The sequence below is a fragment of the Sinocyclocheilus anshuiensis genome, unplaced genomic scaffold, assembly GCF_001515605.1.
Source record: "Sinocyclocheilus anshuiensis isolate Anshui unplaced genomic scaffold, SAMN03320099.WGS_v1.1 scaffold552, whole genome shotgun sequence".
In the NCBI taxonomy this organism is placed as follows: domain Eukaryota; kingdom Metazoa; phylum Chordata; class Actinopteri; order Cypriniformes; family Cyprinidae; genus Sinocyclocheilus; species Sinocyclocheilus anshuiensis.
The window spans coordinates 2414101-2429684 of NW_015554362.1; the positions used below are offsets into that span (position 1 = coordinate 2414101).

A 15584-nucleotide genomic window follows, 5' to 3' on the forward strand; every position below is an offset into this window, starting at 1 on the left:
GTGTGTGTGTGTGTAAAAACAAAAAGCTTTTTCGAAATGTATATTGTTACTATAAAGTAAAATTTTGGTTATATCACCCGTCCCAACCTCTGATATTATAACTGGCAATCGGGGCGAAAAATATAATACTTCATACTGTAATTACTACATACATACATAATATAATTACTTCATACTTTTCCTCCCGATACTGTTTTCAGCAGGTTATTGTCACGCGTTTATTATATTCTCTAGATCCTCATCGTTCGTGATGGTTTGGCTTTCAAAAGTTTCAGTGTATATTTGATGATCAAGGTCAGTGAGCAATAGATGTGAAGTACAAAGGCGCAGCGGTTCTCCGCCGTCGAACTCCAGCACGCTTTTGTTAATAACTTTGTGCCAGAAGCAAGTGCAATTACAAACGAGAGCATGTAAAAGTCAAGGGGATACAAATCATGTTTGAATTAATGTCCCACAGGTCTCAGGGAATCAAGCCCCGAAGCCTCCGTGAGGCGAAGCTCCGAACACAGCAAATGATGCATCTGTTTTAGGCCCAGTGAACAGTTAAAGGATGCTGAGGGTGTCTCTAGACACGGGTGAGACGCTTTAGGAAGACATTTAACTTTGAAGGACAGAGCTAAAGAGAGCTTTGAGTTGTTGGACCAAGAGATGAAATGTAAGTGCTGCTGAATGAACGCCAGACCTGCAACATGGTGTTAATGATCTGGAGAAAGTAGCTGTTACTGTGAAAACTGCCTTTTCATGCTGTTTCAGCTCTCTGCGGCTCCACGGTTGTTGCAGTGTTGATGCTTTACTAGTCTTTTAATCTTGTTTTGTATTGTGACTTTCAGTTTCAGTTTAGTTAGTCCTAATTGTTCAAATTCTTTCTTTCTTTCTTTGTATTGCCGTTCAATTCAAATCAAATCACTTTATTGTCACTATGCATTATGTACAAATGACCTTGTTAATAAATTGTTATTTTGCATCTTGTTCTAAAAAAAAAAAAAAAATCCTTTGTCAGTCTAATAAAAAAAAAATGCTGTTCAAAATTATTTCGGTTCATTCTTCACACTGAAAATGAAAATATTGGACAATAGTGTCCATTTGTGTTCTTTGGCAAATCAATCATCATTTTATTTTTAATAATAGTTTAATTTTTAAGCAGCAGAGATATTATTTGTGCACCTGTCCAATGCTATTTTTTTTTTTTTTTTACTGATTGGCTATGGATATGGAAAAGCATTTAACAAATGCTTGAAAACAAATGACAAATGCAAAAACAAAAAGTTGCATTAAAAATAATTTAACTACATATTTCAATATTAAGTTACAAAAATAAAAATTTTATATGTATATATAAATATTTTATGTATGTTTATGTATGTATATTTATGTATCTTTATATGTATAATTTTATACTGGATATTTATTTGAGATAAAAAAAATTAACTGTTAAATTATTATTATTATTATTTTTTAACCAATTGGCTAATGGATATATAAAAGCAGCTGGCATATGCTTTTTTAAAATGCAATTTAGAGGTTGCATTTTAAAAATATGTTATTATTTATTGTTACATTTAACTACACTTTGTAAACATTAAATAAATTAACACTTTTAAATGTAAATAATTATGTATATTTATTTTGAAAAAATGAACTGTCAAATAATATATATGTATGTATGCTTTTTTAAAATGCAATATAAAAGTTGCATTAAAAATATTTTATTATCTTTTTCATTTAACTAAACATTATGTAAATTAGTTTTATATGTATATAACTATGTATATTTATTTCGGGAAAAAATTAACTGTCAAATAATTTTTTTTCACTGATTGGCTTAAAAATTAGTTGACAAATGGTTTTTTGAAATGCAATATAAAAGTTGCATTAAAAATATTTTATTACTTGTTGCATTTTTTAACATTTATTAAATTAACAGTTTTATATGTATATAATTATATATATTTGAAAAACAAAAATTCTACAATCCTTCATAAAATTCGAGATAGAGCCAGAAAATGAACAACTTTGGTCTGTTTCTTTTATATGTCAATCAGCGACTTTGTACTGAATCTTTCACAGCTGTTTTCACATGCTGTCTTCGGTTCATAGGGATCTAGATTGAATTTTGACAGCTCTGAGATGGTGAAACTCTGATGTTGTGGATCCTGTAGCACACCCATGATTGCCCTCACATTTATACTACAGTTAAATCTGCCTATCTACAGTGTTGTTTTACATTGTATTGTACATATCTGGTACGTTTCCGCAGTCTTTTTAAAGAAATAGTTACTCACCCTCATTTCTATAGTGATTTTGGATCTTAGACTACAAGTGAATGTGATTTTTTTTCTGCCTGTAATATGTTACTCTAAGTTGGATTCCTCGCTGCCCCCAAATATTCTTTTATCCCAGTAAGCAAATCTGGTTCGTCGTCTCATTTCTGCAGGGAACACCCTGGGAAAAGACCGATGTGGTTTGCACAACAAAGGGAAAATAGCATGGAGCGCTTCATAATCAAGCATATTTGTGCATGCGGCGTGTGAGTGTTGACCCAGCTAGAGATATAAAACGCCAGGCTGGGGAGCAGAACCTGCCAGGTATTAAAATCTGAGGTGCCAATTGAGCTGTGAAGATAAGAATTGAAAAGGGAATAGGGAATAACCCCCTCTGTTTTATAACTTTCCCCACAATGCATTGGGACATTACAGTGTGCATGCATCATCCGTTTGATGCAAAGTATTCTAGAGTGTGCGTGTGTAAAGAGAAGAAACGGAAATGAGTAAAACGAGAAAAATAACCCTCAATGCTTTAAGTTTAATGCTCGTTTCATTGAACTGTGCTGTTATTTGTCAGGACGTCTACAAGGTTGTTTCATGCATCAAGAATAAAGCGCAACAGTAGAAGGAACCTTGGCTTTTCTGAGTGGGAGGAAAATGCATCCTGCATCCTGAAGTGCATAGCAAATAAATTTGCTTTTAGGCCAGAGAATTTCAGAAATGTTCAGAATGCAATACTTGCATGCCAATAACTGCACGGTGAATACTATGTTGCATGCTGTTTAAATATGCATTGGAAAATGTGGTATGCTAATTTGCTGCTACATAACATCAAGTTGCATTTTTAATTTTAGAGAGTTAATTTTAGAGATCTTGGAAATAGATATGGTTATTTTGCATTTAAATGTCTTAATTTTTGACTGTCGGAGCAAATATGTCAAAAAGATTTTATTAAAAAAGTGCTTCTGTAAAACTCATTCATCACACTTGAAACTGAAGGTCATGTTGGGTTTGTCGCGCTGTAAGATACAGCAGTATACGATACATTAGTGTTCTCTGATGGAATAAATTAGTAATTTTTCAATTTATAAGAGCCAGAGATATTATCTGTGATTCATTTTATTTAGTATAATGTAATGCAAAGTGTGTCTTGGGCCCGTTCGTGTTCACTGGCGTTTTTACTCGATTGGCAAGCAGATATAGAAAAGCAGTTGGCTAATGCTTTTTAAAAGTGTTTTATTGTTGCATCTAACCATATCTTTATATATGAATAAAATTAACATTTTTATTTGTATATAGCTATGTCTGTCAATTAAAAAAACAACACTTTTTAATTTTACATTTATTTTAGATTTTTTCATGTAATTAATAAATTGATGATTTATTTAGTTTTTTAAGTGCCACTCATAGGCTGTTTGCAATGCATACTAATATGCTTCTCAGTACTGTATATAGTACATATACTGTGCACAGTATGCAGAATGTCTGTATTTATAGACATTGCATATCATAAATCCCACAATGCAATGCTCTCAATTTAGGAATAGTTCACCCAAAAAAATTTGATTAAATGAAAATGTACTCGTCCTCAGTCCACCCATGGGTTTGTTTCTTCCTCAAGTTTGGAGAAATGTAGCATTGCATCACTTGCTCAGCAATGGATCCTCTGCAGTGAATGGGTGCCGTCAGAATGCCCAAACAGCTGATAAAAACATCACAATAATCCACAAGTAATCCACACCACTCCAGTCCATCAATTAACATCTTGAGAAGTGAAATCTGCGTGTTTGTAAGAAACCATCATGAAGAGGTTTTAACTTTAAACTGTTGCTTCTGGTCAAAATACGAGTCCATAATCCATAATAACGCTTCCTCCAGTGAAAAAGTCCATCTCTTGTTGTCTCTCACATTTGTTTAGAGCTGTTTTGGCTTGTAAATGGTGTTTGATCTGTGCAGATTTCTCTCTTGATTCAAATGAGATGACTTCTTCGCTGGAGAAAGTAATATTATGGATAGAGGACTCATATTTTAGCCAGAAGCAATGGTTTGAAGTAAAAAAATAACTGATGGACTGGAGTGGTGTGGATTACTTGTGGATTATTGGGATGTTTTTATCAGCTGTTTGGACTCTCATTCTGATGGCACCCATTCACTGCAGAGGATCCACTGGTGAGCAAGTGATGCAATGCTACATTTCTCCAAATCTGTTCCTATGAAGAAACAAACTCTTCTACATCTTGGATGGCCTGAGGGTAAGTACATTTTCAGCAAATTTTCACTTTTGAGTGAACCACTCCTTTAAAACTCCATTTCTAATGTGATGAATGAACTGCAAATGCAATAGACCTATCAACCATCATTTTTATTGCTAATAGATTGCGTGGGTACAGAAAATTGTATGCATGGCCTATATACTACATACTGCAGAAATCATACTAGCTCATATTTGCACATGCCTGCGCAGGCCAAACTGAAGCACTTGTCTTTAAAAGGAATGATTAATAATGAAAGATGATTAAGCAATTACTCTGATTTAAATCAGTCCGTGCCCTTGTGTGCCGCAAGTCGAGAAAACTTAATTTAGCAATGTCATTGCCGGTCCCTTCAGCGGATAATGCAAAGCAGCTTTATGCAATTTGTGTACGATACCATGACAATGCAGCCCAATGAGCCCATGCTTCTTTTCATTACTCTGTGCAATTTGGAGCGCCTCCGCCATGGCTTTGTCTCAAATTAAAAAAGCCCAGCGCTTGGCCATCAAATGCCGCATGTCTCCTTTTGTCTTCCCCCTTTCCACTCACACTTGGCAAGCCGTTAGTTCACTGGGCTTCACATTGCGCATTAAACACCCAGACCTTCCGGGTGCTTCTTAACTCTTGACTGCACTTGTGTCTCGTATATTAAACCTCGAAGGCAGGATGACCCAATATTGGCCAGCAGATATTAAGGACGGATTATGAGCAGGACTCGAAGACGGTGCCACGCTGGCATTTGGCAGCGTTGACGTGGCTAGCAACGGAGCCACGCCGAGAGAGTGCCGATAGCACACTAATCTCTGTTTGCAGAGGAAATTGGAGCGTATTTTGCACACCCTAAATAGATAAGAACAAGAATGGCGTTTGAAAACTAAAAAGGAATTTGACGTTGTTGGTGCCACCTGCAAACAGCCCGAGCAAATTCACATTTCCTCTGATGTCCCGGTTTGTTCGTATCCCAGTGTGTAGTTTGATTTGTGCATATGAAAGCGCACGTGTACGTGTTTGTACACAAGTGACAGCGCTCATGCACGAGTGTGTGTGTTTGTTCCCATTGCAGTGGCGGTTCCTTCATTTCACGCTCTGCCGCTTCCGTGCGAATCCTCTTCCCCGGGCTCATTATCGGGTCTGTTCGACGAGTGCACGGCCAGGCAGCGCGCGGGCCAGAACCCAATCATTATTCAAGCCCTCTGACGGTCAGCGCTGATGGCTCCATGCTGTCATTTTGCGGTCTTATTATTCTCTCCTTGCAAATAACTAAGCAAACCACAAAAACAAATCCTGCCTGACCAGGATCAATGAGGTACTCAGTACCCGGCGTCCTACCGCCCGGGGGACTCGGGGATGGAGTGGACCTTCTGTTGTTGGAATAACTGCTGTATGCTCACTGTCTCTCCTCTCTCGTTTTCTTTGGCAGGGCCCACCGGTGCTCAGGCGGCCGAGTTCGGACACTTGCCCGACAACATTACCGTGCTGGAAGGAGAAAGCGTCGTTTTGAGGTGATTTCACCGTGCACCTGCATCCTTATGTCATGTGATTTAAAACACGCTCTTTTCCTCCCTTGGAATGATCTGTTGATCTTCTTCTTAGGGAGGGGTGGTATGACCAAAAACATGTAATTGTGAGATAAAGTTTCAAATAAATAAAAAGTGGTATAAGATCACAATCACAGAAGATAAACTCTCAACTGCGATAAATAACCTTGCAATTGTGTAAAGGCACACCTGTGTAAAGGCACATTGTGAGATAATAAATCACAATTATGAGGAACAACTAAATATATAGTGACAGTTGTGAGATATAAAGACACATTGTGAGAAATTAAGTCACAATAATGTAAGACCTTCGTTCAGTTTTCAGAACACAAATTAAGATATTTTTGATGAAATCCGAGAGCAGAATATTTTCACAATATTCTGTGTTTTTCCATCACTGTCGCATTTAAATAATGTAAGGCAGTCCTGCTACTGATAGCCACATGAATATAAATATACGGTCGTATCGCCTAGCCCTACTGCTTTTATCATACTCATTCGCTGGAGGGTGCATTTTTAACATTTTAATTTCACTCTCTAGTTTTGTTGCCAGCAATTGAACTCCTGAACCTGCTGTCAGGGGTTCATATTCTCAAAAGCACCATATTATTATTCCACACAACTGCACCAGGAATGGGAATTGATGTGATATCACAGTTTGATACGCTGAAAGTCAAAGCTGACATGAATGTGAGTGATATTTAAGCCTTAAATGTGTCACGATTTCTCCATTTCAAGAGCAGAGCAGTGACATCTACAGGTGAACTGTGGTTACCAAATGCAACAGGACTGATGGCGTTACAGTATGTGGTCTGATCGTGCAAAGAGTGATGAAGCGCAGTTGTCAGTTATTATATTGCAACATTTGTTCTTCAACCAATTTTTATTTTTTTTTTTGTGTCTTCAGTGTTGCTGCCTCTCAAACTAAACGGTGACGATACTTGATGCCAATAATTGACCAAGCTCAGAATTGCATTTTTGCATTATTTACAAATGCCAGCAGGCAAAAGATAAGATTATGAGCACTGACCCGAATGTGTTGTGACAGACTTGAACTAACTGCATCTCCAGACTGCGAAGAGTTTTTAATTTCAAACACTGTCAGTCATCTACAGTATAATCAACATTTGAAGTGGATCAAAACCTTTTCTAAAACCAAAACAATAACCATTCTTGTCTTTGATGAACTTCTTTGATCCACTTCAAATGTTGACTACTATATATCACTGGCAGTTTTTGCTACATTTCTTTTAAAACTCAATCAATCGTTGAACAGAGAAGCTTCCGGATTTCTTAGGAGGAAAATACTTCAATGCAAGCCTCACTGTCCAATAAACAATCAGGTGATTTGGTGCAAATAGTGCTCATGATGCTCTCATAGACTCCCAGTGATGCACAGTATCCAGCCACGTGTTTAGAGCTCTGGTCCAGTGAACACTGATCTTTGCTCTACTGAAATCAACGTATTTATAGACCCCACTGAAGTCAATTCACTGACTTCAGCAGACATATTTATTTGGGAGAGAACAGATTACTGAATCAACCCTCTACTGTACACTGTAAAAAAATTCAGTAAAATTTACGGTAAAAAACCGGCAGCTGTGGTTGCCAGAATATTTCCGTAAAAAATACAGTAGCAACGTTTTAGGTTTTACCGTTTTAACTTAAATTTACAGTTAAATACCGTAATTTCATTAACTGATATAATGTTAATATACCAACCTATTGAAGTACTGAAATCTGTTTTGTACCTTTGTAATACACTGATAACCACCAAATGCATGTGGTGATGAGAAAGTCACTCTTTTACCGTTAAATTCACGGTCATTTTTTACAGTGTATGTATACACTGGCAATAGAATCGCCATTGGCTAGTCAATTTTTCAGTATCAATAAATCATTTGAAATTGAAATACATTTGCTATATCATTTGAAAGAACGAACTAAACTTTTAAGAAGCATCAGGCAATCAACATTTTTTATGAAAGAACTTTGGTAATCAGAAATAAAACATGACAACATGCATTTTTAATTATTTATTATTCAGGGCTAACGAAAGACATTATTTAGTCAGCTAGCACGAGATATAGTTGCATATGTGAGTGTTTTACTCCAATGTAGAGGATTATGAATGAGTGCTGTGTGATATTTTACTACACTTTTTTAAATTATTGACATGTAACTAGAGTGATATTTAACCCTCTGTTGCATGCATTATTAAAAAAAATGGTTGGTTCCGTTTTCATGCATAAGAAAAATTATATTTGGGAATTGGGAGGACTTTTAAATGTAAAGTAAATACCGAAAAATAATTAATATGGATAAATGAATCATTTAAACAAGCAGTGTGATAGTGCTGTGTGATTTTACATTATTTTTACTAAACTATTGAAATGTACCTGGAATATTTAACCCTTTGTTGCATGCATTTTGAAAACAATAGTTTAAAAAAAAGTTTGATTTAGTTTTCATGATTAAGCTATATATGGGAATTGGGAGGATTTTAAAAAATACGGTAAATACAGAAAAATAATTAATATGAAAAAAATGATAATTTAATGAGAAATGCAATAGCGCTGTGTGATATTTTACACTTTTCACATACATTTTGAAATATACCTAGAAATTAACCCTCTGTTGCATGCATTATGAAAAAAACAAAAGTTTAAAAAAATGTTTGATTCCGTTTTCATGCATAAGAAAAGTTAAGTAAATACCGAAAAATAATTAATATGGATAAATTGATCATTTGAATAAGCAGTGTGGTAGTGCTGTGTTTGTTGTATGTTACCCTTGTTCACTGAATTATTGAAATGAACCTAGAATGATATTGCTGCATGCATTATGAAAAAAAAGTAACAAAATAAAAAATGCTTGTTTCAGTTTTCATGCATAAGAAAAGTTTTATTTTGGAATTGGGATTACTTAAAAAAAAAGTAATTACCTAAAGAAATGAATATAAAAATATAAGTAAATATTAATACTTTTTATTTAAATATAAATAAAAAACATACGATAACTGCAATATTCTCTATAACAGCTGCATCCATATCTGTTCCACTCCCACACAATGTTGCTTCAAGGCAACAAATATATTTCAGCAATTCTTCATGACAAATAATATATATGACTCTAAATGTTTTAAAATGGGGTTTACTCATCAGCAAATGTGAAATCATATTTTGGATGAAGCAAAAAAGCTTTTGTGAGGGCAGATCTCCAGAGCAAAAATGCATCCTCCACATGGCGTACAGTGCCAGAAAAAGATTTGAACACGCCTGCCAGGACATAGTGACAAAGAAAAAGCTTGTTATTGGTTTATTAAAAGCCATCCCTTCAATATTAACCATTTAATTGCCATTTTATGTGCTTGGAATAAAATAAACCACATAAAACACAATAAAATACATTTGTTACCTTGAGGCATCATGCAGTAGAGGATTCATGTATGTATATTGATTATTTGTGCATTGATAAACATCACACCACTTTTTTAGATGGCAGTTTGGGCTTTTCTGGTCTAGTCACTGTATGTTTGTGGCACTGTGTGCTTTGAAAGCAATCACCTCTGGTCTGGTTAGTCAGCTTAATGAGCTAGTTAATGACCCAGACCTTATGAGCGAGTTGTAACGATTACAAAAGAAACATTGACAGAGTTTCATACTAGCGCTCATTCAATGACAGCACAGTAATTGTCTATGGAAATCAATCTATAGACTCCATATTTTATTTAAACAAATGTAAACAAAGCTTTGAGGGATAGGAATGGAGGGAGGGGTGTCATTTGTGAACATTAACACACGTCTACCCTTCAAGCCCTTGTTTTTATTCACGTTAAATGACACGCTTCACCTCATTTTTGATTGAAGTACGTCTCTTAAAATTTTAGTAGTCCTAAAATATGCTTTGTTTTCTTTAAGCAAAATATATATATATTTTTTTTTTTTTATTAATTTTGATTTTGTGGTGAAATGTGACCAATATTTTATTTTGGTCTAAATGTTTGTCATTCTGATAAAAAATGCAAACATGCAAAAGAAAAGGGAAAAAACCCTTTGTTTTATTTATATATTTTCTTTATTATTTTTTATGCAACTTATTTGTGGAAATGTGACATTTTATTTTGAAATGGAAATATGTTTAAAATGATAAATTATTTTGATGGAAATATGTGTCATTTTCATTAAAAAAAAAAAGCTTTTGCTTTATGCAAAATATGATTTCTTATTTTCTTCTTTAGATTTTGTGGTGAAATGTGACCAATGTTTTATTTTGGTGGAAATATGAGTAATTGTCATAAAAAAAGCAAAAACAAAAAGCTTTGTTATATATATATATATAGAGAGAGAGAGAGAGAGAGAGAGAGAGAGAGAGATTTTGTTGTGAAATGTGACATTTTATTTTGAAATGGAAATATGTTTAAAATGATAAATTATTTTGATGGAAATATGTGTCATTTTCATTAAAAAAAAAAAGCTTTTGCTTTATGCAAAATATGATTTCTTATTTTCTTCTTTAGATTTTGTGGTGAAATGTGACCAATGGATTTTGTGGTGAAATGTGACATTTTATTTTGAAATGGAAATATGTTTAAAATTATAAATTATTTTGATGGAAATATGTGACATTTTCATAAAAAAAAAAGCTTTTGCTTTTGCAAAATATAATTTATTTTCTTCTTTTGATTTTGTGGTGAAATGTGGCCAATGTTTTATTTTGGTGGAAATATGAGTAATTGTAAAAAATAAAAATAAAAAAATCCATTGTTTTTTTTTTAGTATATTGTATATTGTATATTTTATTAATGCACAAAAAGTTTCATGCAGTGTTTTGTACTAGCGCTCATTTAATGACAGCACAGTAATTTGCTACAGAACTTAGTCTGTAGAGGCAATATTTTATTTGAAACAAATGAAAACGAGGCTTTGAGGGAGAAAATTGGGTGGAAAAATGTCATCTGTGAACATTAACACACATCTGCCCCTCACAACCTTCTTTTTATTCACGTCAAGGTGAATAAATGCTCTCAAACGAGTCAATTGTATCTGCCACAAACTTGTTCTTTTCAATCTCTTCTCTTTCTTAGATGTAAGATAGACGAAGAGGTCACTCACAAGGCATGGTTGAACCGCTCCAACATCTTATTTACGGGCACAGATAAGTGGTCCCTGGACTCCCGCGTCTCCCTGGTGAACAACAACAACAGCGACTTCTCCATTAAGATTGAGCGAGTGATGGTGGCAGACGAGGGACCCTACACATGCAGCTTCCAGGCCAAAAACCAGCCCCGTACGGCCCACGTCTACCTCATCGTTCAGGGTATGTTCATCTGCCTGCCGCTTAAATGTGACATTTTTCCATCGCTAATGAACACAAAAATAATTGCAAATATATGAATGGTTTCTAAAACAGGTTTCCCCCTGATTCAGTTGTTCAGAAAAATAAGTAATTGGCAGAAATGTGTACATTTTGTGATCAGTATTTCTACAGAAGCCTGTAGAGATTAAAAAAAAAGTTGCCAGTAGCCAATGTTGAAAATCTCTCAGTTCTGACTTTAGTTTGAATTAATATCAATAATATAATACATTATTAATATTGACTTAATATGTCACACAGTGTGACTTTATATCTCACAATATGACATTATATCTTAAAATTGTGACAATTAAAGTCAGAATTGTGAGATATACTGTACATGAACTACAGTTTAAATTAATTTGGTGTCAGTAAGATTTTTTACTGTTTTTGAAAGAAGTCTCTGCTCACCAAGGCTGCATTTATTTGATCAAAAACACAGTAAAAATGTGAAATATGATTACAATTTAAAATACCTGTTTTCTATTTGAATATCTATTTTAAAATGTAATTTATTCCTGTGATCAAAGCTGCATTTTCAGTATCATTACGCCAGTCTACAGTGTCACATGATCCTTCAGAAATCATTCTAATATGCTGATTTCACATGTTTGTGATTTCTGCATTTTTTCAGGATTATTTGATGAACAGAAAGAATACCATTTGTTTAAAAAGGAAATCTTTTGTAACTTTATAGATGTCTTCACTGTCACTTTTGATCAATGTAATGCATCCATACTGAATAAAAATATTAATTTATTTAAAAAAAAACTTTTGAATGATTCACAATCATGAGGGAAAACAAAATCTGAATTGTGAAAAGTTAACTCAAAATTCCAAGATATAAACTCAAAATTGCAAAAAATACAATTTTAATTCAGATATATAAAGTTGCGAATGCTGTTTTGATTTTTTTATTCAAAATATCATTTCTTATTTAGAATTTGTAGTGAGATGTGACCAGGTTTTCATGAGATTTGCCCATATATCACTTAATTTTGTTTGGACATGCTGCATTAAAAAAATTAAAAATTAAAAAATGTATATGTATGGCATTTTCCACATTTTTTGATCAAACAATATTCTTTTAAAAACAGTGTATGTTCTGGTTGTATATTGCACGTTTTGACCAATGTTGGTCGTAAAAATGCAATGCAATGTTGTTTAATGCATAAAAAGTGCATACTGTGCACAGTACTTTATACTGCAGAAACAGTAGGAGTAGCATGCAGTTATGAATATAGTCTTAGTGATTTACAGCTCAGATAATTACATTCACAACAGGGTGATAATTGTCAACATGTGCCATGATGTTCTTCTTTCTGCCATGGACCTCATAAGAAGCAATTGCACAGTATCTAAACGAACAATTCCTCTAATGCCAGTCCCAAAGAAATAAGAGGGGCTGACACGGATGTGATCAGGATCAGAGGGGTGGTTCTGCTCGGTAATCTTCCAGAAGGCCTTTAGTTGACTGGCAGTGCGGGGCAGGACAGGGGCCGTGCCAACTGTCACGTCAACAGCAACATGAGTAAGAGCTCCAGCCATCCAGACTGGCGTGATTCATTGGCAGCAGACCGATCCGCTGATGGATTGCTAGCATCCCTCCCTTTACTCCAACCCCGCCGGCTGAAAGTTGTCAATTGTTATGTATATGGCGCCATGCATGGTGCACTTTCCTGTTGCACAAGATTGAAAATACCAAAGCGAAGAAGTGTGAAAAGGAGGGGAAGCGTGTTCAAAATGCATCTCAAGTACATTGTTGGCCAACCGGCAGGCCAGAACCATCTCACCAAACACAGGCTTTTATCTGCCGCACGGAGCTTTGCAGACAGATGACCATATTTGCTCGATACCATTGTGCCCTCAATTTTAGTCTTAGTGCGATATGAGCAAAAATAATTACACCCCCCAGTCACTTCTCCAAAAGGAATGGATCTGCTTTAGTTTCCAATCTTAAGTTTATCGTCGGAAGTATTTCGCCCTGTTAGAAACCTGAAAAATTGCTGCTTGAGAATGCCTCGCAGGCCAAATTTGTGGCCATCTTCATTAAAGCTCTGATCATAGGCCATTAAGATTCAAGGGCCGGCTCATTATCCATCCGGCATTATGCATTGCCCTCTGCTTTAGGAATTTAGGCCAAAACAGCTGATTGGAATCATTTATAACCACTGAAACAAACAACCCAACTTGTATTTGGCTAAACTAAGGCTGATTTTTGACATCAGTTAAGCCGTAATATATTCACTCTGTTATTATTAAGCATAATTAAAACATCTCTTTTGCAGTGCCGGCCCGGATAGTGAACATCTCGCAGGATAAATCAGTGAATGAAGGCGATGACGTGAATTTTTTTTGCCTGGCGGTGGGCAGACCGGAGCCGACGGTCACCTGGAAGGACTTCAAGTGTGAGTATTACTGCTGTCATTTTGTTCATGTCATTCTGTAAATTAAGGTCAAGTTAAGCATGTTGCATTTTGGGAAACTGTTTACGCAGCTTAATGTGTTCTGAACTTTTATTTTGGTGGAAATTTGGGTAATTGTCATAAACATGAGACAGGAAAATTCATGATATTCATCACAATTAACCACATTTTTAATGTGTTTACTGTAAAGCCTCATTACTATAATGCCAAAACTATACCATAATGTAAAGAAAATAATAATTATATTGTTATTTTACATTATATAATATTTCAACTTAAATGTATAGATTTTGGTGGTATCCCTTAATTTATGTTGATAAAAATCATTATATTACAACATTTTTTACATTTTTTTTTTACTGCAATTGAATTCCCATATATATATAATTTTTCTTTCTTGTATTTATTTATTTATTATTTAATATTATTTTATTAATATTTTTCAGATGAAATGTGACCAGGTTTTTGTGAGATTTTCTGTTTTTATGCAAAATATTTGTTTTTATATTTTATTTATGTAAAATTTATTTTTTTCCTTTTGATTTTGTGGTGAAAGGTTTTCATGTGGTTTGGCCACATCACTTACTATGCTTTGTTTTCTTTATGCAATTTTTTTTTTTTTTATGTGGCCAGGTTTTCATGAAATACATCACTTCCACATACATCACTTGATTGTGTTTGGACATCCTGCATAACAGAAATTTTGCATGTAATTTTGTGCATGTATACATTTTGACCAATGTTGTACGGGTATCTCATGCATAAAATGTGCATACTGTACACAGTATATTGGAAAGATAGTAGGAGTAGCATGCAATTATGAACATAGTCTTGCTGATTTACAGCTCAGATTTCATTATAAATAATTACAGCCACAACCAGGATGATAATTGTCAACATGTGCAATCATTACCTTTGTCACCATTATCATTCCTGCTGCAATATTAATAATTACGGTTATCATTAACATACTATTTATAACTTTCATTATCGATGATATTAGCTGCATTCATTTCAAGTGGTCATGATGAAACGCGTAACAGGAGAGGGCATTTTTATTTAATCTTTTCACGATATGATTACAGGACGGTGGGGATCATCATTTACCGTGATTTATTTTCAATTGATCCTTAGTCCTTTGAAATCAACTCAAGAGTCCCTCCGCCTGGAAACGGACCAGCATCACATGAATAGCACAGCTGAACTCAGACACTAAACCTCTAGTGTGTCCGTGTAGTGTACACTTGCTATCTCTGCCCTTATTGTATACATTCAAGTGATCTGGTCACAAATGGTCAGCCGAGCACATCGTCTTTTACGCCTGACATTCACATGCATCTCAAATGATCCAGTGACCCCTTACGATTTATCAAGGGGAGGGTCTTTGATTCCATGAATCTTATGAATGATGTCGAAAACATGTCTTTTTCATATTTTACTCAAAATTCTAAAGATTTGAGTTTCAGCTAAAACACGGAATGGAGTTTAATTTATTAGGGCATTCCTCAAGTGGAATGGATTTGACTGACGGTGCTCTGAAAAGTGAACAGACATTTGTGCTGAATATATTAGGCACAGTGATTACAGGGGATGTGTAAGCTTGTAAACAAGTTTAAACAAGTTTTACAATTAAACAATTAATTAATCCAATCTATTGGTTTGTATCCATTAAGTTTAAACTAAAAAAGGGATTTAAAATTTTTTTATAAATATAGATATTTTATAAAAAGAAAAAAAAAAAAATGTATC

The 15584-nt window shown here is 34.6% G+C and overlaps 1 protein-coding gene across 1 annotated transcript in view; it reads left to right on the forward strand.

Annotated features, from left to right (window-relative positions):
• Window positions 1–15584, forward strand: part of LOC107671460 (igLON family member 5-like) — a 208982-nt gene that overhangs the window by 171636 nt on the left and 21762 nt on the right. Inside the window, exons 2-4 of the mRNA XM_016464381.1 lie at window positions 5937–6018; window positions 11141–11373; window positions 13698–13817. Coding sequence (XP_016319867.1) covers window positions 5937–6018; window positions 11141–11373; window positions 13698–13817 — 435 coding nt within the window. The remainder of the gene's footprint in view (window positions 1–5936; window positions 6019–11140; window positions 11374–13697; window positions 13818–15584) is intronic.